This window comes from Oryzias latipes, chromosome 14 (genome assembly GCF_053564925.1).
Source record: "Oryzias latipes strain Hd-rR chromosome 14, Olatipes_Hd-rR_3.1".
NCBI lineage: Eukaryota > Metazoa > Chordata > Actinopteri > Beloniformes > Adrianichthyidae > Oryzias > Oryzias latipes.
The window spans coordinates 5,475,358-5,499,233 of NC_136250.1; the positions used below are offsets into that span (position 1 = coordinate 5,475,358).

General features: G+C 38.2%; 1 protein-coding gene across 23 annotated transcripts in view; it reads right to left on the reverse strand.

The window, feature by feature from the left end:
- Window positions 1-23,876, reverse strand: part of rapgef6 (Rap guanine nucleotide exchange factor (GEF) 6) — a 122,642-nt gene that overhangs the window by 80,411 nt on the left and 18,355 nt on the right. For 20 of the 23 annotated variants that reach the window (XR_013647522.1, XR_013647521.1, XM_078930952.1 and 17 more), the window contains exons 2-4: window positions 13,902-13,972; window positions 13,239-13,295; window positions 10,458-10,541 (exon numbers count right to left, since the gene is read on the reverse strand). Coding sequence is in view for 18 of the 23 variants with exons in the window: in XM_078930952.1 (XP_078787078.1) it covers window positions 10,458-10,541; window positions 13,239-13,295; window positions 13,902-13,972 (212 nt within the window). In the remaining 5 variants the exon portion in view is untranslated. Of the gene's footprint in view, window positions 1-7,953; window positions 8,262-10,457; window positions 10,542-13,238; window positions 13,296-13,901; window positions 13,973-23,876 lie in introns of those variants that run through there. The other 3 variants (XM_078930957.1, XM_078930956.1, XM_078930955.1) reach the window with 1 other exon arrangement.

Sequence of the window (23,876 nt, forward strand, 5' to 3'; positions counted from 1 at the left end):
AATTGAATGCAAGAGAACAAAATAAAAATGTGGAAAAAAATATCTGTGACGCCGACAGGTAAGGAGAGGAGGTTTGTTTGTATGTTCAGGTGTTTCTTTAGCGTGTTAAAGGTTACTTTCACTTCAAGACCACAACCCTCTAAGCATTCACAAAGAGTCACAGCATCACAGATCCTCATCTGTGTAATCAAGCCCCTCCATCTTTGACCACCCACGACTTCAGTAATGCTGCATTTGTTGCCTTTCACTTTCTGCTCCCAACAGAAAATGACGAGACAAAAAAAGATGTTTCAATTTTCAAAGTCAAACCTTTTTTTTTTAATAATTCTTGACACAGCATTGAAAAATTCCCTCCTGTTGTAAGCAGTTGTGTATTCAGCACATATTCACATGTCTGCATTTCTCACAAGCCTAACAAGTGTGTGAAGGCTGGTGTGTCTGCACAGTTCAATCAGAGAAAGTGGTGAACTGAGAACAGATTGGGCTGCCGACATGTCTTCCTCTGCGTGGCATGTAGAGCTTACTCAGCACTGTTCAAGGATTGGTGAAGCTGCTGGTTTTAATGGTGGAAGCGTGGAGAGCTGGGAACAGATCAACTGTTACTGTTGTTCCGCTGGAAGCTTCTGTGATGCTTTAAAGACGTTTCTACCCTCTGGCTCACATCCTTCTGCTTCCTTTCATTCCTTCTGTTCTTCACCTCCAGTCTTTCGTTTCATCTTCTCCTAGTGTTTATTTTTACTGTTAATTTTTATTGGTCTATCCTGTGCCAGCGTTTAAAAGGTTTTTATTTCTCCGCCATTTTCTTTTGCTTCCACATTAATTCTCCTTCAAATTGGATTTTTCCTTTAAAGTCTTTCTTTGCTGTTTATTTCACCTCTCATATCTCATTTGGGATTCCCTTTCATCCTCCCTTTGCTTCTTGCTGCTAGTCTTCCTGTGAGTCAAAAAAGGAGAACTTTTATCTCACTTCATCCTGATTTCTAACAAACATCAATGCAAACTGTAAGAAGGGTCAGCCTCCTCACTTTAAGCCTCTCAGGAAAACCAGGGTTTGGTGTTTCACAATAGAGGAGGATTAAATGTGGGGGTGTAGGTCCAGTTTAGCCCGATTCAGATGCCAAATCAATTATTCTACAAACTATTGAGAAGTGTTTATAGAAATGCTGTGTTTAAACATGTTTTGACTTAAACATTTGCTGAACTTTTAAATTTATAATTCTTAATTCCCAAGCTTAAAATTGACTTTTAACCCTTGTGCTGTCTTAGATGACCTTACCCCTTACATTGACGTGTTCTCCCTACCATGACAAAGGTGGATAAAGGTGGAAAGATTTCATGTAATCCATGGACACCAGTGAAGATCACAAATCATTGAAGAAAAAAGGTTCAGAGCACTGTCTAGTGGGTCTAGATGACCAAACTCCCAATGTTAAAGTGCCTAGGATAGCACAAGGGTCAAGGCTTCATGGCTACCAGAAAGGTGACAGTGTCTGCAGTCTGTTTATTACTGGGCAATAAATAATATTCTGAGAAGATGTCTGTAACAGAGAGCACAGGGGAAGCCTCGCATGCAGCTAGAGAGCGGTCCACTGCAGAAGAATCAACACGCACCCCCAACACACTTGTGTGCACTCCTTCCTACACACGCAGCGCGCTGACACACACACACACACACACGCAGTCATTCTACAACACCTATATAGTTGGATTTGAATTAGCCCCGCCCACTGACCTTTGACTGGTGAGTTTGACAGATAATAATATAAAAAAATATATAAAATATATATATATATATTAGGGCTGCACGATATGAGGAAAACTCGCGATATGCGATATTGGTGATTAATATTGCGATAACGATATAATTTGCGGTATATAAATAAATATCAAACCAACCAAAAACATCATTTCCATTTCACTGCAACAGTTTAAAAATTATACTCCAAATGACCCTTGTCGACGTAGGAGGCAAACATCAAACTTAAAAGGGCTCATCTGATTGATCAACAACGTAAACGGGTCCTTCCGATTGGTTAAATGCATAAAGGGATTTATTTCATTTATTCAATATTTCAAGCTGCCATGAGTTTGTTTTAGCACATTTAACCCTTGTGCTATCTTAGATGACCCCACCCTTACATTGACGTGTCCTCCCTACCATGACAAAGGTGGATAAAGGTGGAAAGATTTCATGTAATCCATGGACACCAGTGAAGATCACAAATCATTGAAGAAAAAAGGTTCAGAGCACTGTCTAGTGGGTCTAGATGACCCAACTCCCAATGTTAAAGTGCCTAGGATAGCACAAGGGTCAAGGTAACCATTTATTGCGATTTTCGCCGTCTTTTGCGGTATGCATATTGCACAGCTTGATGTCACGATAACGATAAATTTGTGGTATATTGTGCAGGCCTAATATATATATATATATATATATATATATATATATATATATATATATATATATATATATATATATATATATATATATATATATATATATTATATAATATGATTATTATTTTGTGTGTTTTTTTGTTTGTTTGTTTGTTTGTTTGTTTTTTGGGGGGGGGGGGGCTGCGGTTACCGCGCCACCGCGCCCCCTGCTGGTTTATCACCGCGGTGATCAAAAATCCCACACCGTCACAGCTCTACTTGGGACATGGAAAATACAATGGGTTAGCCACTGGTAAACAGGGCGGGGTTGCTCTGTGCTAACAGTCCCACCAACATCTAAGAGACTCATTTCTAATTAACTTTTGACATTCTGTAAACATAAAAAAAAATCCTTAAAAAATATTATATTTGATAATATATTATATTTGAATAAAGCTTGACAATAGGCCAAGAGGTTTTTAACTGTGAAGGACCAAAAATGAAAAACTGGAGTAAACTAATAAAATATTAATTAATGTATAAAATGTGTCATGAAATCAATAAAATAAAAGGCCCCCGGAGCCTTACCCGGTTACTGGTGGGCAAACGCGGGTTGGTGGTCACGGGTGGACAAGGTCACCAACCCGTCGCAGGGCCACAATCACACACCCAATACACACTCACATTCACACCTGGGCACAATTTAGAGTAATCAATTTTTGGACTGAGGGAGGAAGTCCCGCAGAAACCCACACACGCAAAGGGAGAGCATACAAACTCCAGACGAGTCTTGAACGCAGGCGGTCGTGGTGGTGTAGTAGGGCCGTTGACCTCTGATTGCCGGTTAGATTACCCCCTTGCCCGCCCATGTGTCGAAGTGCCCTTGAGCAAGACATCGAACCCCACCTTGCCTCTGGTGGAAGGTTAGCGTCAGTATTTGGTAGCGGAGCCGCCATCAGTGTGTGAACGTGTATGAATTTGACTGCAAGGAACTCTGGGGCTTCAAGGAAGGTGGAAAGCGCTTTGTAAGTATATGCCATTTAGCATTGCTTGCTGTGAGGCAAGAGCGCTAACCACTACCCCCCCAGATGTCAAAATAACACTGTTTATTGGATTTGAATTAGCCCCGCCCACTGACCTTTGACTGGTGAGTTTGACAGATGGTAATAATTCATGGAATGCTGCAACACCAGACCATTGAGCAATTAAATGTATTTTTTTACATGAAATCAATTGTTATTTTAATTAATTATTGACACATTTAATGACATGTTTTTATTTTATTTAAATTTTAATGATTTCATGACATTTATTTAATCAATTAATGTTGTGTTCATTCATTTCAATTTGTTCCCTTTGGTTCTCTATAACATGAAGCAGATTTCTGATTGTTCCTTACCCCGCTTCAACGTTTTTTTATTAATTTTTCTGCAGTTTTCAACGTTTTTTGCTCTTTTGTAGATTTGAAACTACTATCACCTGCACAGTACACTAATACAGAGGCTGGATTTACTTGGATTCCTCTAGTGAGGAGGACTTTTGCTACATAAACTCAAGACCTAACAGCCGAAATCTCTTAACAGCATTAAAAAGTTTTAAATCACATTTAAAGTTAAAATGGATTTTTCTTTATGTCCTCTGCAGGTTCTTACCACATCCATTCAGAGCATATAAAGAGCCTGCTCAGTTCAGTACAGAATGAAATGCAGTCAGCTGGTCTCTGAGCCCTCACTGCCGTTTGCCTGGAGGTCAGCCTGACTCTTGAGATCACGCCGCACTCCACTGAGGCGGGACGCCTGGTCCCCGTCAGAGCCTCAGAGAGCCTGCCAAGCCTGTCACTTCAGTCGGATCATTTGTGTGGAGAGTGGCAGGACAGGATGTCGAAGAGGAACAACAGAGAAACGCAATTTCCTACCAATAATGGAGCTTTAGCAGAACTGAAATTTCCAGACTCTTTACTACACAACACATATGTTCAATACAAAAGCAGCTTATCTTTAACTGAATGAAGTCCCTAAAAGAAAAGAAAAAAATAGTACAAAAAAAAAACAACTAAAGTCAACTGTGGGTGTTTGAGTGCTCACAACAGCTGCTGTTCTGACTAAAGTGAAACGTGACACCTACCTGTCTGCTGTTTGCTGATGTAAATCTGTGTTTCTAAGTGCAAACTTATGGAAGAATTCCTGTAGCATAATTAAAAATAAAAGTCAAAACCAGAAAGGCTTTTTCATTTTCTAAATGAAGCTGCATTTGTTGACTCAAAATTAAAAAGAAAAAGCAATCCGCCCTGCCCCCCCCCCCTCCCCCCCTGGAAATGCTTACTGGTATTGAGTTTTGCTCCACTTTTTTGCGGGGTGTATGTGAAAACGCAAATGTAATCCCCTCTTTGCATTTTCACTTTAATGACGTCACAGAATGAGCGATGTTAAAGAAGAAAATGAAAAAGCATTTTAAAGGAGTGACATTAAATTTTATTTTTGAGTCATTTGATGCAGTTACATTGTGAAAATAAAAAAGCATTTCTGTTAATCCATATTAACTGTCAAATTAAACATTTCTAAATGAATTTTGCTACAAATTTACTAGAGAATCTTTTAAAAATGAAATGTCAAGTACCATTTTCATTATTTTAATTAAGTGACAGAATAAGCTATGTTGAAGAAGAAGAAGAAAAAGAAAAAGCGGTTTGACGGATTGCTTTTTCATTTTAATTTTGAGTCATTTGATACTTTTTCATTTTGAAAATGAAAAAGTATTTCTGGTGTTGACTTTTATTTTTAATCATGCTCCAGAAAAACTTCCATACAAACGAGACAAACCTCGCAGACCACAAGACAACATGAGCTCAAGGCTGGGCTTCACCACTCAGTAAACGTTTCACAAACTCATTAAAAGAAAACTTTCTGACAAACAGCCAAGCAACAATAGAACTAATGTCTCTGAGCGGATTCAATTGTGGCTTTTTTCTCATGATGGAGGACATTCATTTAGAAAATTGAGGTTAAAAATAGCATTTCTGAGCATGTCTTTATTCAAATTGTTGTGAATCAGGAGCAGACAAAAAAATATACGCTGGGCGAGTCACAAACTCCGCAATGGCGAGGGAAAGGGGGGTGGGGTTACTCCACGCCAACAGGCCCACCCAAAACTCAGAACCAAATTTTTTAGATCAAATCAAATTAATGAACTACTGGCGCTCTGCAGAAACGATGTCCTAGAAAATGACACTGGTATAATCATAACTGAAAAGCCACTGGGAACACTTGGAGATTAGGTCAAAAGATGATCGGAGTGGAACTTTAACAGATGTGGTCATGAAGCAGCATCTCTCAATTATCCATCCAGACTAAAGCTGTCACAATAAAGTAAACAAAAAAAAGTACTTGGAAAAACTTGCCCCAGCAAAATAGATGATCAAACATGTGCAGGCGTGACATTTAATTTTTACAACAAAACAAAAAACTCTTATGGCACAAGTCCTATCCTGAAAACGTTTTCTTACGATCAGAAAAACCTGTTTTTTTTGTTCATCTGTTGTGTAATCTGAAATCAAATGTTCTCTTTGTAAATTAACAGAGGAATAATTCAAGGATTATACACTTATGTCTCCTCCTCGTTTATATATTACAACATTGAAAATCTCATAAATAAGATAATAATATTAAATCTTGTCCTGCAGGATTTTATGTATTTTCTGCAACTTTTCAGAAAAAAACAACAACAGAGAGAAAGGTGAACAGTTTGAGACTGCTACACAGCTACATTTTAATTCCCAAATATTTTTACTTCTTATTCTTTAATAGCTTCTGGGAACGTCAAAAATCTATAGGTAACTGCTCTTCCAGCAATACCTGACTGGTTGAGAAAGGAGACTTTCAAATAAATCTTTCTTTTCTTTAAGGAAGAAGCACCTCCTCTCACGTAAGTGTGTGCTGGAGATGGCAGCAGGTAATGATTTCTTTCCACCATGTACTTGAAGAAACAAGCTCCTGGCAGAGAGGGAAAAATGCTCGACCCCGATCCAATGACAGCTGCTGCAGCCGGGGCAATAAAGCATGACAGCCGACAGAGAAGACGACCACACACAAACATGCTCCCCCCCTGAGGTGGTTATTTTAAACCGCTAAAACACAGACAGACAAGGAAATATATATATATATATATATATATATATATATATATATATATATATATATATATATATACACATTTGTGCCAAACATATCACAGCGACTATATTAACCCACAGGGATTTTAGATGCCCTGCGGACAGAGAGATTGCAATCTCTCGTTTTTGCAGCCGCTCCTTACAGATTAGAAATGTACAAAAAGAGTAAAACAATATCAATCACTTCCTTTATCCTTAAAACTTGTTTTTATTTGGGTTTGTATATTAGTAAACAGCTAAAATCCCAACATATCTTATAAATAAACATTTTAAATAAAAATTCAGAAATATATCCTTTGTAAAAATTCTGAATTGAATGCGATTTAGTCAAAAACACCCATCAAAGACTAGCAACCACTGTAATTTACGAGCAATATGTAAGAAAATAATGAAGCTTAAAAACCCAACCAAAGCAGGACTTTATTCCAGCTTGGCTCTAATGTCTCCATGGTAATAGGGACCAGCAGGAAAAGAAACCCACAAACCACAGTCCAGCACACAGACACTGAGGGTACACATGACTATTTTTCCTGCTCTCTTGGCTGGTTTAATGCTTGGTTGGCTCACACTGACCATGCTGGCCCACAGCCTGTATTCTTCAGCAGACCACCAGCACGCACGCAGAACTGCCACACAGATATTAAGGAATGATGTAAGGGGTCACCCGGAGAGGCCACAGTTTGTTTGAGAGACGCCACCATCAACAGCTGCTGCTCAACTTCAGTCCACAGAGGCTCTAAGATAGCATGAAGACAGATAACCAGTCACAAACGACTGAAGTGGATTTGTTTTCAGGCCTAACACATCAGACTATCTTGTTTTTATCTGTACTTATGAGGAAATGGTGTTCTGAAAAAAAAAAAAAAGAGAAAAATCTGATAGAATTTAGTAAATTTTGTCAGAGCTTTAAAATTTTTGTGAAGCTAAAAAACAAACAAATTTTGCTTTCATTCAATTGATTTATGAATATATTTGCACCTCTGCATATAAAACAGTGCAGATAAAGTTTAATGGCATGTTCTGGAATGCAACGTTGCTAGCTACTAGCACACAACTTTTTGCCCTTCGGTTGTATTTAAGGTAGTTTGTAATGCAAAAGAAAAAGGGGGAAGAAAGAGAATTCTCTTTAAGATAATCAGCTCAGATAAAGAATGAGAGCCCACAGGAGTCTGGGCAATGTTTTCAGAGTTAAGAGGTCCAGCAGTTCCAGCTTACTCTGCCACAGTGCCTGAGGGAATTCCTGGCTACCCCAGTTGTTTGAATGATGGCAGGCAGGAAATGAAGCATGCTGGACTTGCAAAGAAAGAGCGGGTAAGTTCATAAAGATTCTTCCTTACTTTAAGTGTTCAGGATCACATCGCAGGTTGCCTTAAAGGCAAAACGGAAAGAAAAGCTTTAAAGGTACTAACCAAAAATAGGATTACAGGGGGTCCTCTTCTTTGATTTGCTTCTGATTTCCAGCATATTATCCACAAAAAGCAGGAATGGATCCTCATTTAACAAATCCCAGATCAAAAAGTTCTTTTCTTTTCTTTCTGTGGTCCCAAGCATGTAAGTGTAAAGTTTCCCTTAAAAAAGAGAAGCAGACGAACGGACTTTAACTGAGGAAAGAGTGTGCTTTCACTCTGTTCACTTCTTCTGTGTGTCTGTCCGCTGGCTCCAATGAGGTGTGCGTTTGTCAGCGTGTGTGAGCGTTAAGTGTGTGCGTAGCCTGCTCATTTCCTGCCTGAATCCGCTTCTGGGCTCCAGGCGGGCAGGCTGCTCGGGAACACATGGCCATCCAGCGCTCTGCCAGGGGTTCTGCATTCCCCACACACACACATGCATGCACACAAAGCACACACTCCACTCCCCTTAACCCTCTCCAAGCCCCCTGCTGCTACTGCTACTCCAACAAAGACACACACACTCTGCTGTGGTTAAACTCAGCGAGGAGGATCCGAACTGGCTGAGGTTTTTTTTAAACATGGCCAACTTTTCTGTCTTCTACAAGTGACCATTAGGGGTTACATGTGACAGAGGTTCAGCATGACCCATGCAAACAGATGCAAGAGCATTCCATGTAACAGGATACAGGTAAACAGGACAGGATTGTGTATCTTTGCCTCACATGATTTGATATGCCATACATGGTCATGGTATTGATACATAAAAGATTCAACTAACTTAGTGGTAATACGATATAGCCTAATTCTTTGACCTAAATGGATACAATCTAGATAAATAATATATATTGGGAATTTGAAACTATAGAAAAAATGTTTTTCAATAAAAAATTGTTGTGTATGGACATTACAGCCTCAAACATAGAATCCTAGCATTTTGGGTCGTTCAAACTATGTCGACAAAGCCGTCAGCAACGCACATTCAAGCGGTCACCTCCAATGAAAGGTCTGAACACACGTTTTTGAGGTTCCACGTTCAAAACGTTCATGTTCATGCATAGTTACGCAATTTTATACAGCCGTTTTCGGGCTCTACGTACAAAACGCATGGCCAGTAAAAGCAGTCGGGGACTCGGATTTGTTAGTGACGTATGGATTTGGTGAACGCAGACACTGTGACGAGCCTCAAGATGATGTGTTTGTTTTTCAAATAAAGATAAACCAAGGCCACTCTCCTGACATGATGGTAATCCATATCCGCCATTGTAAGGACACTAGAAATGAAGCCGACCGTTTTGGTTTTCTGTCAGAATCACAACATTTGCACAGCTTCAACATTTCACACTAAGCCTCTTCCATCTGTAGGTGGCAGACGTGTGTCAGTAAACAGTAGAAAAAGAAAAAGGAGTGTCCAGTGTAAAAACTATTTCAAATACCTGTTGTGTATGTAGCTTTAGACCATTTTGTTCAAACAAAGTGTCCCATATTATTTTATTCAGGGATTGTTTGAAGTGCTTTTAAAAAAAAGGTTTATATGTTTAGTGCACACAACGCACATGCCTCAATGTGCTTCCCCTTCTGCCAATTGTAATTGACCCAACTTGGTAGAAGCAAGCTTGTGATTGGGCGTCTATGTGTTTGCATGTTTATGTTCATAAAAAGGCAGACAGAAGAGAGCAAAACAGGAAGAGAAACTGACAGTTTGCCAGAAATCAATTACTTATTTCCTGATCCATTTCCTACCTTTTTAACAACATGTTTTTGTCTGTTGTGTAATTCTCAAAACTAGATTGATTTTTCTTTATGTATCCTGTATCCTTTACATCCCTAGTATATAGTGACACACTACAGTGGCGATTGTCTTACAAGTAGCTAACAGTATAAGGCAACACTGAGTTTTCCTATTTTCTTTTTGTCTTAAGGTCACCGAGTTAACACAAAAACATTATAAAAAGTGTGCCCTTATTTATTAATGCCATTTTAGTAAAAGTACAGCTATAGCTTCTCGAAAGCACAGTTGTAGTTTTCTGTTTTACTAACAGTAAAATAGAAACAAGTGCCTGATTTGTTTGTGTTTTATCATTGTCCAAACAGTGGCAGATAAATGAGACCATGAAGAACAAGACTTCTTAATGCGACAGTTCGACTTTTTGTAATAAAGAAAGAAAAAGTAATGAATAAAGAAAAAAGTACGTCAAATTGAAATATTGTGGACTCCATACATTAAGTAAATATTTATAAAAACACAGACTGCAGGTGTTATGATACAATACAATAACTCAAATCAATTTTTGCTTCTCAGTTAGGATTTATAATCCCGACATACTGATCTTTGGGTTGTTCCATTTTCTTTCAAATCAAGAAAACCTGCGTCTCATATTTAAATTCCATCACAATCCAACAATGAGAAACCCCCACACCTCATCTTCAATCTGACAATCTACCATGACAGGACCGCCTCACGTCAGTCAAAATCATCATGTCTCATGGCTTTCTGGCTTTGTTTCTGTGTGTGTTGTGTTACATACCAGCACCGTGCCAGATACATATGCTCCTTAATGAAGACCGAGCCTGAGAGTAGGATGTACCAACAGGTCGCAATGCTGTCTGGGCTGAAAGGAGCAGAACAAAAAGATGCTAAGATAGATAGATGGCACAAAAATATGAATCATTTGATTGCAGGTTTGTGTTCTTCAGGGCAACTGGATGTTAACAAGTTGAATCAAAATTCTGGAGCCTTGAAGAAAAGACTCCTGCGATAACATTACCTGGATGACTGAAAATCCTCTAATAGGTTTAACCGTTAGTTCCTTACCTCGGTCCTCTGGAGCACTGAAGAACCTCATTAAGTGTTTTGACTTTTCTAAATCAAATTTAAATGCACAAATTATGGATAATATTGAAAACTTTTGATCTGGATCCTTCACAGATTGTGGGATTTAATTGCTGTCCACAGAACCCTCAAGAAGCTGGTCATTGGTAGAGACCAAACTATCAAACCTGATGGCACTTCAACCTAAAGCACACTGTGTTGCATGTCCTCTCCTGGTCATGCAACCCTACAAATTCACGTCTGGCAGCATTTGCAGGAATTTCCTTGACTTATTCTTTTCATCATGATGGTAAACAAAGGATATTGACAGGAGGGAGTTGGCACTTTGCATACAAAGACAATACAGCATTCCCTCCTTTATCACGGAAGTTACGTGCTAAAAATAACTCACACCAGGCAAAATCGGCAAGGTATTCACTTTTTTTAAACGATAATTATAGATGAGATTGATTGAAATGGTGTATCGCACAGTTAACCAAGAGGCAAATAGCTAGCGTATCGACTCTAGCCTATGTAACTCATGGGTAGCACATACAAGAAAGCAAAAATGTAATGGTATATGAGTAATGAAAAAGTTTGGAATAATAAGTTAAGATTAATACTATTGATAAATCTGTTTGTTTTATAAATATTTTTTTCTATAATTTAAAAGGTGTGAGCAGACAGCAGAGAGTGTTACACCAGACCAGCTTTGATGAACTGATACTTTGGTTGACTGTTTCCATCTCCTCCCTGTTATCCGGCATGTTTAGCAGAGGAGCGTGACACTAAGTGTGTGTTATTATTTGATGCTAAATTGAGTTTCTAATGCAATTCCAGTGAGCATCAACATGCGCAGCGTCTCTGTCATTGTGTCATCCGTCTCCGTCCTCCTCAATCCATCACATTTCCTCCATCTCAGCTGCCTCCCTCCAACACCTTACCTTCCCCTCTCTCATTTTTCATTCCTCTGTTGTTTTTTTCTTCCTTCTCTGCCTCCACGTTTAATGTACTTCTGTTTACTGTCATCTCCATCCATCTTCCTCTTGTTTTAATTTATCTTCTGATGACTTGTCATTTTTAATATCACATTACTCCTCCTTTTCACATAATCCATTATTACTGCACTCATTCCTACTTGTCACTCATTCTTCATCCCAATTTTCTCCACCCTCATCATGACACGTCCTTTTAAATTTGCACAGTATGCTTTATTAAATGCGTTTCTACACATTATTATCTGCCTCCTTTCACCTTACAGTTCTATCTATTGAACAAAATTTAAAAACAAATGTAAGCCAGAAGTGTTTTATGCATTGGATTTTAATTTAATTATTAAAAGTTTTTATTTTTGCATACTTTTATCTTAACAGATTAATTTAGTCCTGAAGAACACAATTTATATCACAAAGATCAACAAAACTGTTTGTAAATCCAAAAAAACAGTTACAGATGAAGATAATCTGCATTTACTGGTGAGCAGGAAGGTCAAATTAGCTACTAGTAGCAATGATTTATATTCTTTCCCTCATTTATACTTAACAACAGATAATCTTACTTTGTTTTATCCATTAAAAATACTTTATTTACCAGCTTTATCAACCAAGTTAAAGACTGTTTACCGTAATAAACTGGTCAAATCCATAAAACCCTTAGCAAACTTTTGCTTATCTGTGTCCTATTTTTGGAAAGCATGATATGAATGCAATGAGCAAGAGATTGTAGTGGCTTCATATTAGAACAGATAAAAGTGTGTTTTCCAAAAAGTATCTAGTCAGCCACCAATTGTGCAGGTTCTCCCACTTAAAAAGATGAGAGAGGCCTTTAACTTACCTCATAGATATACCTCATTTGTGACATGAGAAAAGAAATCTAGAAAATCACATTGTCAGATTTTTAAAGAATTCATTTGTAAATTATGGTGGAAAATAAGTAACTTGTCACTAACTGGCACAATTAGCGGATGACAAAATAGTTTTTCACTGAACTGTAACATCCTAAATCCTTCTAGACACATCTATCTATAAAACTGATTTAAAAATAATAAATAACCACCATAACAGCTTCATCAACTTTGGGGCGGCTGTGGTGCAGCGGTCGACCCATGATCATAATGTTGCAGGTTCGATTCCCGCCTTGCACACCCATGAGTCGATGTGTCCTTGGGCAAGACACTGAACCCCACCTTGCCTCTGGTTGGAGTCTGGCACCTGTGTTCGGCAGCGGAGCCGCCACCGATGTGTGAATGTGTGTGTGTGACTGTAAAGCGCTTTGGGTCTTGTAGGTAGAAAAGCGCTTTATAAGTATACACCATTTACCGTCAACTTGATTCCAGGAGAACAATATTACCTTTTATAAATTAACTCCAGCACTATGTGTGGACTAAAAACATGTTTCCTGAATGAACTGATAAAAAACGTGTATTTGCTTGTTTGTATGAAACAGCAATGATTAAGAATCATCGTTGATGGAAACGTTTAAGGTGCTTTGCACTTACTCAAACAGGATGTGGTTAGCCTCATGTCTCTCATACTTGGCAGAGGAGCACATCGACCTACAAAGGATAAGCAAACGTGTTACCTTTTGTCTTCTTGAAAACACTTCACCGTCTGGCGACCCATGAACACAGAACACCGCTATCGTCTGTCAGTTAAGGATGTTAGAAACATTCCTTTCAAACGCTCTGAAATTGAATAAACAGTTAAAAAAAAAACTAAACAGTATCTACATCTCTCTGAGTGTCCTTAAGTACCATCAAAGTGAGTAAAGGTTTAACTTTTTTATCTCCAACATATGTCTGTCCCAGAAACTGTTCTTTCAAGTCTAAATGTTAAACATCAGCATTGCTCAGACAGGCCAAACAAAAAGAAGCTGTTTGGTTTACAAAAGAATACGTAGAAATGTTGATATAAAGGCAACAAAACGCATTCAATTGTTTGAGTACCATGAAGAAGGAGAACGTAGTGAACCCAAAGATTTATTATTATAATAGTTTGAGAATGTTAACATATGATTAGAACAAAAAGCATAAAACATGAAATACACTTTAACTGGGGAGTTTAGTGAGAGGATATTAAACTAAATACTGCTGAACAAAGTTTTTTCTGAAGCAAACATTTGTGGCCTTTTTCTGCTTTAAGGTGAAATATGGAGAACACACCTGAGCTGATGTTCCCTGAGATGAGACAGGACCTCCATGTTGTACAGGTGGCAGTAGATGGTTTGCAGGTCCTGCAGGGGACAAAGAACATTCAATCCATATCCACAACTCCCAATAAACAAGCAACAAAGGAAAAGAAATAAAAACTTCATTTTATCTCTTCAACGTTTTCCTGCTTTCTTGAATGATCCAAAATACATAAACACGTTCGGAAAAGTGCGCTAGTGTTGTCAGGAATTTAAGGGGGAAAAAAGGCTTTTAAGGGATTAGCCCATTGTTTAGAGAGAGCAGAAACTCTCGCATTAAAAAGCTGGAAAGCCACACCTACCCGGTGCCAAACACCGTCTATCAAGTTAACAAAGTAGATAAAGGCCTTCTGCCTGACAGGATGCAGACATGCAAACACAAAATCAGTCTAACAAATATTTGCCCATAAATATATCAATTTATCTCAAGCTAACTGGCATTGAGGGCAATTGTGTAAATTTTTTACTTTTCTACATGGTTTCCTTTTTAAAAGGGCTTAAAGTCTTTACTTTCGGCTCATTTTTATCCGCAACAATTTAAATTGAAACATGAAACTTAACACTGAATTATAAATCAATCACAAAAAAGACGATTGTTAAGAGAATAACAAGATCTATGTTTGCAAAATAAATAAATCTTAGAATAAGAGAACACATAAATCACATCAAAATAAAACATCTGGAGGACAATATGAGATCATTTAATGTGCATTTTCTTTTTATTCTCTGTCATCACAAACAGATTTAATAATTCTCAACATCTTTTAGAGAACATTTTTTAATTAGCGTGTTTAAAATCAAATCCTCATTTATACATTGAATCCAGCTGTTAAAAAAGCATCAGTCCATTGTCATTAAGGTGCTGGAGAAGCAGAGACAGGATGGCAGAAACTTTAAAGTTTAAGAATAAGCAGAAAAATTCATTATAAAATAGAAACAGAACCAAAACATGACTAAACCTGAAATGTGACAGATTTGAACATGAACCTGAAAAACGAAAAGATTAAATTGTCAATAAATCCAAATTTTTTTATTTATTCTGTGTTTTTTTTTTTTTTTACAAAATGTTACGTTTTTTCTTCTTTTAGCAGCTTATTCCTTTTAAAGGTTTTGTCACAGTTAGCTGTGTTTCAAAATCCTTTTTTTTTTTATCTAAGACTAAATAAAAATCACGTTTTGTGATGTTTGTTGTTTGTTCTACTCAGTTTTAATCTTATTGCGTATGCTAAATGATGTGAAAGCAACAGTTTGAGGCTGCATTTAATTTGACGATGCAGAGCAGTGAGATGCATGAAATTAAATTGAATCCCCCCCTCCTTAGCTTAGCTACACATAATGAAATAAAGGTGCAGGGGGGAAAGTGATCGGTGTTTATGCAACTTCATAAACCCAAGGAACACAATACATCAGCAGAAACAAAGAGTTTATGAAAAACCTCCCGTACTAATTCCAGAGAAGAATTGTTTTAGGATGTGTTGTGTTTGGGTGCATGCACGCGGGAACCTTGCATGTGCACGTGAGTGAGTCAGGGGGAAACAGGTGAAAGTGAAGATAAACACTGAGGAATGGGGACTTTCTACAACAATGAACCAATCTGGCCTTGATGTTTTGTTGCTTTACGCACGAGGTAGGAGTTGGGTGTGAGTCCAGAGAAAGTATGCAGGAATATTATGAGATGTACAAAGGAGAATGCAGAGGAAGGCAAGGAGAATATCTGAGAGAAAAATCTAAGAAAGACCAAATAGACGGAAAACAGGAAAGATGGAGCGAAAATATGAAGTAAGGCAATAATTTAAATAGCAATTTAACCCAAATATCTGCAATATTATGAAAGGAAGAAAACTTTGTATTAGACCTAAATCAAAATGGGAAAAAAATATCAATTTAAACTTCATATAAGTTACTTAAACAAATCAGTTTTGGACTCCATAAGACCTGTGGAGGAGAACAGCACTGTGTAGCACAGTGACCTGACAGTGGCCCCCTCTAAATCCAATGTGCTGCAGGGGGGGGTTTGTTTTAGCCACAATGTTTACCATAAAGATTCCCCACCTGAGCACAGTAGCATTTGGAAGATGGGTCACTTCACCCGTGTTAGGTTTTTTAAAGGGCCTCTGTCATGCTTTTTTCTAAAGCCTTTCAATTATATTCATATATATAATAATATATTAAATTTGGCACGATAAAGATTTTTTTATGAAATATGAGTTATTTTTGCTGTTTTTTGCTAGTTCTTTTCCCTACCTGTGTGTTAGACAGCTCAACCTCTGAGGGGCCGGTTTTTGCTCCATGCTACACGACATCAACCTAGAGCCGGCCTTGTTTCGCCCCAAAAAAACAACAACACCCAAACTTTAGAAAAGATGGATGTGAATATTGTGGGGCCTTACAAAAGCGCTTGGTCGATCACCGCTATCTCCGCAGAGAAAGTGTGTTAACCTGGGGGCGGAGCTGGGGGCACAGACTCTTCTTGGAAGGGGCTGTTCCCTACTTTCATACTTATGAATGTGAGAACCCCCTCATTTTTCGTGGACAGGGGGGGCTGGTGCTCAGAGCGCAGGTTTTTAGAGGAATACTTCGAAATGCGTGAATGGATCAAAATATTGCTTTGGGGTAGTTTTATGTGAGGAATAAACATTGCAATGCACTTAAAAGCTCAAAAATTTGATTTTGCATGATGCAGGCCTTTTAAAGAGTTCTAGGTTTGTTTGTTTTGTTTTATTTTTCCACTTTAAAAACTTGACATTGTCTTTTAGATGGTTTTCTAACTCCTGTTTTTGAACTGAATTTAACAGAACACAGTTTTTCTTTAAAAGTATCAAGTAAAAGTCGATTATGGGAAGTGCTGCAGCCCTAACCAATCTATAAACTGATAATACATCAGAAAGACAGAGACGATGCAAAAGCCCGCAGCTACACAGTGGAAAGTTATTGACTCACATCTACTGTTAACTGGGCTAGTAAGTACAACAAACTGCTGCAGTAAGCAGCCCTACAGTATGCATATGCATGCTTTAACATACAGAATGTGGGGGCAGGATAACTACAGATGGCCTCAATATCTGCCTGACCCTGGCTTATCTGTGGGTTTTGGCATCATAACAGATACTTTCACCAGCTAAGCCCATCTTAATTAATGGTTTTGTTTTACACGCATGACCAAAAAGTGGATAAAAAGCTCAATTTGACATTACAGCTCACTGAACACTGCTTCTTCTGTTATGATTACAAATCCACAAATCAGAGCCGTAATATGTTGCCTTTCAGGTATTGATTAGTGTAAAGTAGGTCTTCATTGGGTCAGCAGACATACAACAGCAAGATGTCCATGGATATGATTTCACCTCTACTTTGGTCTGATGAACCTGACCTGATCTATGCATGACCAGATCAGATGTCACTGGGCTCACAAAAGAGCAAAGGCTTTGGATCTAAAGCCAGGATCATCCAAGCTGGGATTTCACTTTTTTTTAAGTTTGACTTAAACACAGTTACAGTGGTAACATTTGGACAGAATTCACGTTCAAAACGTCTCCTATTGCCACAAGACTAACCACACAGCTCTGTTTGTAACACGGTTTGTCTGATTTGACAAATACATTCAAAGATAGATGGTAAACAGACAAACGTTTTTTTCTCTCCCTTTTTAACCTTTAAAAACAGAAAAAATATTGAGCCCAATGTCAAAACATCAAAGCAATGTCCGATCTTTTGCTAACCTAAAGACCACGTGCCTTGCCAAGTTGTTGTGTTGCCCGATCCTCCCTCAGGACCGCTGAGCAACATTGCTCACCGATTCCCGACCACTGGCTTGTCCTCCCCAAAGACTAATGAGGTCACCTTATGACCCCATCTGTAATCAGGACATCACAACCTCAGAGGAAATATCCATCGACTCATCACCAGCTGGGCTTTTTAGCTTAGCTTATGTAGTCAAACAATGGAAGACGGAAGTTTAAGTTTTCTATTTTGGAGTTATAAATCCTTTTGTTGGGACAGCATGAGCTACTTAGAGTTCAATTTTATCTTCTCAGATTCAGATTAATGTCTGAAAAAATGATCAACCTTGTTCTGACAGGCTGCTTCATCATATTGATTTTTTGGTTTCAGTGAAACACGGGCAATTTTCTTCAAAACGAGTGAGAAAAACGAAAAATGGTTCAATCCAAACCTTTCAATGTTATTATTTGAATGGCAGCTTCCGACAGGAGTCCAGAGGAGTCATTATCACTGTTTAACATGTTTGCTTTCAGGAAACCTTTTGGATTTGTTCCAAAAGAAAAGATGCTGGCTCAAAAAAATAAAAAAAAAAGTATTACATGATTTAGATAAAAGAATAACAGGTAGCAGAAAACTGAGAAACACAAAGTACAGATGTTAGTACTGGAAAAATGTTGGGGATGCCTTTAAAAGTAACTGTTGAACCATAAAATGTATGTAAAATGATACCCAGAGCTGAGCAGTCTGGTTGGGCTCTATTGCTGATAAGCATGGTAGAGGTTAACTATACCTGCAGTTCTGCTGCCCCCTCCTGGCAGAAATGGTCTTTATCAAAAACTTTGTGGATTCCAGGACTCCACTTAATTTAGCATCATAATGAAAGGAAGAAAACTGAAGGTTTTTTTTTCCATATAACTGGAATTCAATTCTGGCATGCAGGATTTAAAAATGTGACTTTTCAAAGTGTTTCCATCCCTTAAAACTATAACAAGGGTTTCAAGTTTAAACTGACTTTCTTTAAAAGCTAGACTTCAATTTTCAAGGAATTTTAGGTCAAACTAATTCATTACAAATTTATCCTCCTGTGATATAAAATAGTAAAATCTTGTTGGTGTTATTTTTTTTTTGTTATAAACTCCTGACTTTTCAGGAATGAAGTGGGTTCTACTTTCAGCAGTAGAGACAGTCATTAGCATACACCCACCTCCGCTAGAATGTACAGTGTGTGGTGAAAGGCTGCCACACAAACAGAGGACAATTGTCAGCAGGCCATACAGAGGTCCATTCAAGCTGGAAGCATATCCAGGTTCACAAACTTCCTGCCTTCATCGGCAGCCATGAACTTTTTCTTTACGTATCCACCAGATCTCCAAAAGTCTGTCAACAGTGAGCTGATAAACCCCGTAAGTGGCCTTGCAGCTAAGGAAACAAACCCTGTAGTGTCAAATTGCACATTCTTCATATTGATAAGGGACATCCTTTACATAAGTCAATTTAAAAAAAAATTGAAAGTTCAAAATTGACAAGATAGGCAAATATTTTCAATCAACCGCATGTAATATTTACACAGATCTCCCATAAAAAAACTTTTCAGGGAGGATAGTAAAATATGGTTTATATGTTTTAGTTTTATATCAAGTTTAAATCCTCCCCTCTTCAAACTAACATACAGATGTTTACATACTCCACAGTCTTCATGTTTGAAAGAGCAAATATTACAAATGAGGCTATGGAAAAAACTGCAACTAAATTGCCTACACAGCAAAGTGGGAACATTTGGTCTAATCTGAAGAAAATGCGTTTAAAGTCCAGAGATGCAATCGTCTGTTTCAGTTTCTGCCTTACATAAAATAAAGATAAAGGGAGAAAAGCAGGTAGTAAAGCTACACTCTGTTTACTAGAAATGAGAAATGACTTCTGGTTCCTAAAGTGTTATATTACGTAAAATATTATATTTCCTCAAAGCTGCTTCTCCAATTCAAAAACATTTACCAATTTATTTATTTATTTATTTATTTTTGGTTTTTGAAATATTTCCCAAAGAAAGTTTTAGAGCTAAACTACAATCAAACAAAGAACAATCAGTTTTCACACATGTTAAGCCTCACATTTAAACATTTACTGTCAACATAAACAAAGAAAAAAACAGGCGTGTGGGGAAAGAACTGCACTGAGAAAGCTCTGCAGAGTTCCCATGGAGTTCCCAAAAATGTGGTTACTTTTGCTTATAAAAAGCCTGGTGACGACAGCTGTGGTGCTTGTGTTGGGCAGCCAACAGAAACAGCGAGGAAGAAGGAGGGAGAGGAGTAAATCCTGGTCCGATCACTGCGTAGTTGAAAACCCAATTCAAACGAAAACACGTTCTACTAGCAAACGACCAGGCAAAACTTGAAGTTTGTGTACGAAAAGGTCAGACTGGCGTATTTAAGCACCGCTTTACATGGGATTCTTTAACTCTTACAATAAACGCAAGTCTGATACCATTTCTACCAGCCACACAAAAAAATGGAAAATCTGACGCTACATGAAATTGTAGCTCCAGTTTCTATTGAATAAATGAACATGGCTAATACAAAGTAATTGGAAATCTTTCCCTTTATTCATTTTATTGGTCATCTCAGCGAGAATTCTTTGGTAAACCTACTAAATGTCTTGAAACCTATTATTTACATGCCATAGCAGCAACATAGCTTAACCATGGGGACTTTCTACATTTAACTGTTCATCCCTGTGGTCACTCTAACACCTATTTATGTTACTTCAACAATGACACACACATTACCATTGTCGTGCCCCATTTGCTAAACTGTAACTCGTTTTACACTTAACCTAATTTTTTTTTCCCGGCCACAGCTTTTAGGAGCTCAACAGGAAGAGCCAAAAAGCATTTAATCACCTGCGGCTTTCCGCAGGGTAACTTACTTTCTCCATGACTGCTGGCCTCACAGCAGCCAGAAACGGTGTGTTTTAAGCTCTGGTAGACAGAACAGACAGCAATCAGCTGAACTGCAGACCTCAGCTGGCAGGCAAAGCTTGTAGACAGACTGTTAAGTTTGCACAGGCACACAAACAGAAGCATGCAAACATGAAGAAGCATGTAAGCCAGCACTGCTGCGCTGACGCTCTACAGCAGTCAAATAAAAGCATGCGATGATCGCGCCCGCTTCCACATAGCTGTCATCTCCATGGCCCTGTAGCAATGGGCGGGCTTTCAGATAACTATTTCAGAACAGGGGCTCCGTCACCAATGTGTTCAGACAAGCACACTCACTGCTGAGCACTGTTTGGGTTCTATGATTTATTTGGGTTGCAAACGCAAACATTACCAAGTGTCTTACAGCTGGGCCTAATAGATTTAGCCTGCCTGAGAGACGAGAAGAAAAAACTTTCCATTTGAGCCTGAATTAGTTTTATAGGAGTATCAGATGTTTCTTAAGCCCTCAGGGTGAAGGAAGAACCAGATGAAACTGGAATGTCTGCCTTTTGGACAGAGCAATGTAAGCATCAGCTGAAATTTACCCCAGAAATATAGAAATTGAACACACGTGTATGTTTTCCTTCTATTGGTTGGATGATAAACAGGGACTATTGATGAAAAAAATGTCCTTAAATGGAAATTGAGGTCTAGAAACTAACCTCTATGTTAGGAGTGTGTCTAAGTCAGGTCTTATGAGGAACTTCGGGCCAGAAGTGAGTCGTAAAGCAAATTGAAATACACAGAGGCAGAAAAACAATAGTCCCTTCTGCTGAATAGTGCAACCACATACGATAAATATTTTTGGATATATTTATATAGCTTCCTACTTCAAATCACAAAATCCTAAGTCTCCGACCTCCAGCTGCTTGAAACACCGACCCTACAAAATTTCCTGGAGAAAAAGACTAATTTGTGGCCAAAAATAATTTCCCCTACATATACACTTGTAAGTAATTTTGCTAAATAGACATGTGTTTCCAATCCTCAAAATATGGAAAAGGATAGAGCAGCTCAAACGAGTTCAGTCAGGAGGAAATCCATTCATGGAGGGACAAAATAAGAGGCTTTCTTCTAATAATTAAGCTCTCTGTGGTGGCATGCCATTAGGTTACACAATGTCATTAAACTAATTGCAATGAGCATTTCCCAAGTTTTTAAACCCTTGTGCTATCCTAGGCACTTTAACATTGGGAGTTGGGTCACTAGACACCACAAGACTGAACTTTTTTCTTCTATGATTTGTGATCTTCACTGGTGTCCATGGATTACATGAAATCTTTCCACCTTTATCCACCTTTGTCATGGTAGGGAGAACACGTCAATGGTCATCTTGACCCCATAGGAGAGCACAAGGGTTAACCTTGAAAAGAGTACCACATGTAAACAGTCTTCTCCAGGCCGTTTCTACGTTTGTTATGGGTTTAAGGTTTGACCCTTGAGAAAATGGCCAGCATCTTACACTCCTTACATCGCTCTTCCACTATTTCCACTTGGCAATGTCATCTGAGAATCTGGCCCTTTGATCAACAAAGTGATAGATAAGCCTGGTCATTCACATCCAGAAGCAGTTAGTAACAGGTTTTTAATAAATAATGTGTGTAAACCTGAATCCAGAACAGATAAAAACACAACCCCAACAAGCGACTGGACAAACTAGAAAGAACAAAACTACATCTGCTGTACTTACATTTCTACAAAAACAAGACTATTTCCCCTCATTTTACTTATCGTAAAGGTATTAGGTTTTTATAAAATGTAGATATGGGTCATTTGAACCCAGTTTAGGGCAGAGAAAAACTTGCGATATGCGATATTAGTGATTAATACTGCGATAAGGATATCACTTGAAGTATATGAACAAATAATAAAACAACCGTCATTCCCATTTCACTACAACAGTTTAAAAATTACACTCCAAAGCCCTTCGTCGACACAGGAGACGAACATCTAACATTAAAGGGCTCCATCCGATTGGTCAACAACATAAATGCGTCCATCTGATTGGTCAAATGCATAAATCTTTTTTTTGATTCGCTTAATACCTCAAGCTGCCATGAGATTGTTTTAGCACATTTAAGGTAACCATTTATTGCAAATGTTGCCGCCTTTTGCGATATGCATATTGCACAGCTTGATATTGCGATAACGATAAATTTGCGATTAATTGTGCAGGCCTAACCCAATTTGTTCCATCTTCTTTTCTCCTGAATTGCTTTTTCAACACTCCTATTGATCTGTTCTATGATAGATGATCTGGACCGGAATGTGTTACTGTCACTGTAAAAAAATTCTTTAAAGTTAAAAAATCAGGTTGAGGAGTTAAAAATGTATGTTTTACTGGATCATTACGTTGTTAAAAGTGAGTAAACGATGTAAGTTTAGATGTGTCTCGTAATTAAAGTCTGGTTTACAGGTTGGGTGGGGGAAACTTCATCTCAGTTTGACCATCACAGAAACCAGATTTACTCATACAAACTTTGTGTCAAGGATAAGCATTAGCCTGTAACAGCTAGAACATTTCCAGAAACATTATTGTGACAAAGTGGGATAAAATAAAAGTGATTATTTTCCTCCAGTTTAGGAAACCTCTTGAAATGGTCTCGCATTGCTTCCTTTGTCAGTATTTGACTGGCTTAGTTTATTTTCAAAACTGCTACAGACCTCACAGACCACACTGTCTACTGTCAGTCAAAATGCTCACATTATAAATGTAATTTCTGGAGTTAAAGTACCTCTACAAACTAAATGAACTCAAAGAAAATCTCTAAAGTCTGTCTTGTGCTCTATGAAAAGTGCACAAAGTAAACAAGAAAGAAGCAGAACGGCATTATCTGACTTAGATCTAACGGATGTCTACATGCTCCGTCTTCATTTCCTCAGCAATCACTTACGGTAACCAAAATTAAACACGTGTTCTCCTTAATTAACTTTTGAAAAAGCCAACTCTGCCATAGCTGCTGTGCTTTCATCATAGGGTAAGATGTGTAGAACATGAGATCTGCACAGTATTGACAAAGTGTCTATGGGGACCTCACTGAGATAGTGTGAAATATTTTGGCCGGCTAAAACATTGTTCACACAACTTTGCGTATAGCGCCAAATGTCTCACTTCAGTATGAACAATCCTTTGACACGAAGTACCAAGACAATCTTGTTTTTAATGGGCCATCAGGTTGAACAGCTAATACAAATGCTTTGGTTGGGCAGGCAGGAAATTTGTGGAATGTCATTGTCACATTCCAAGCATTTCAG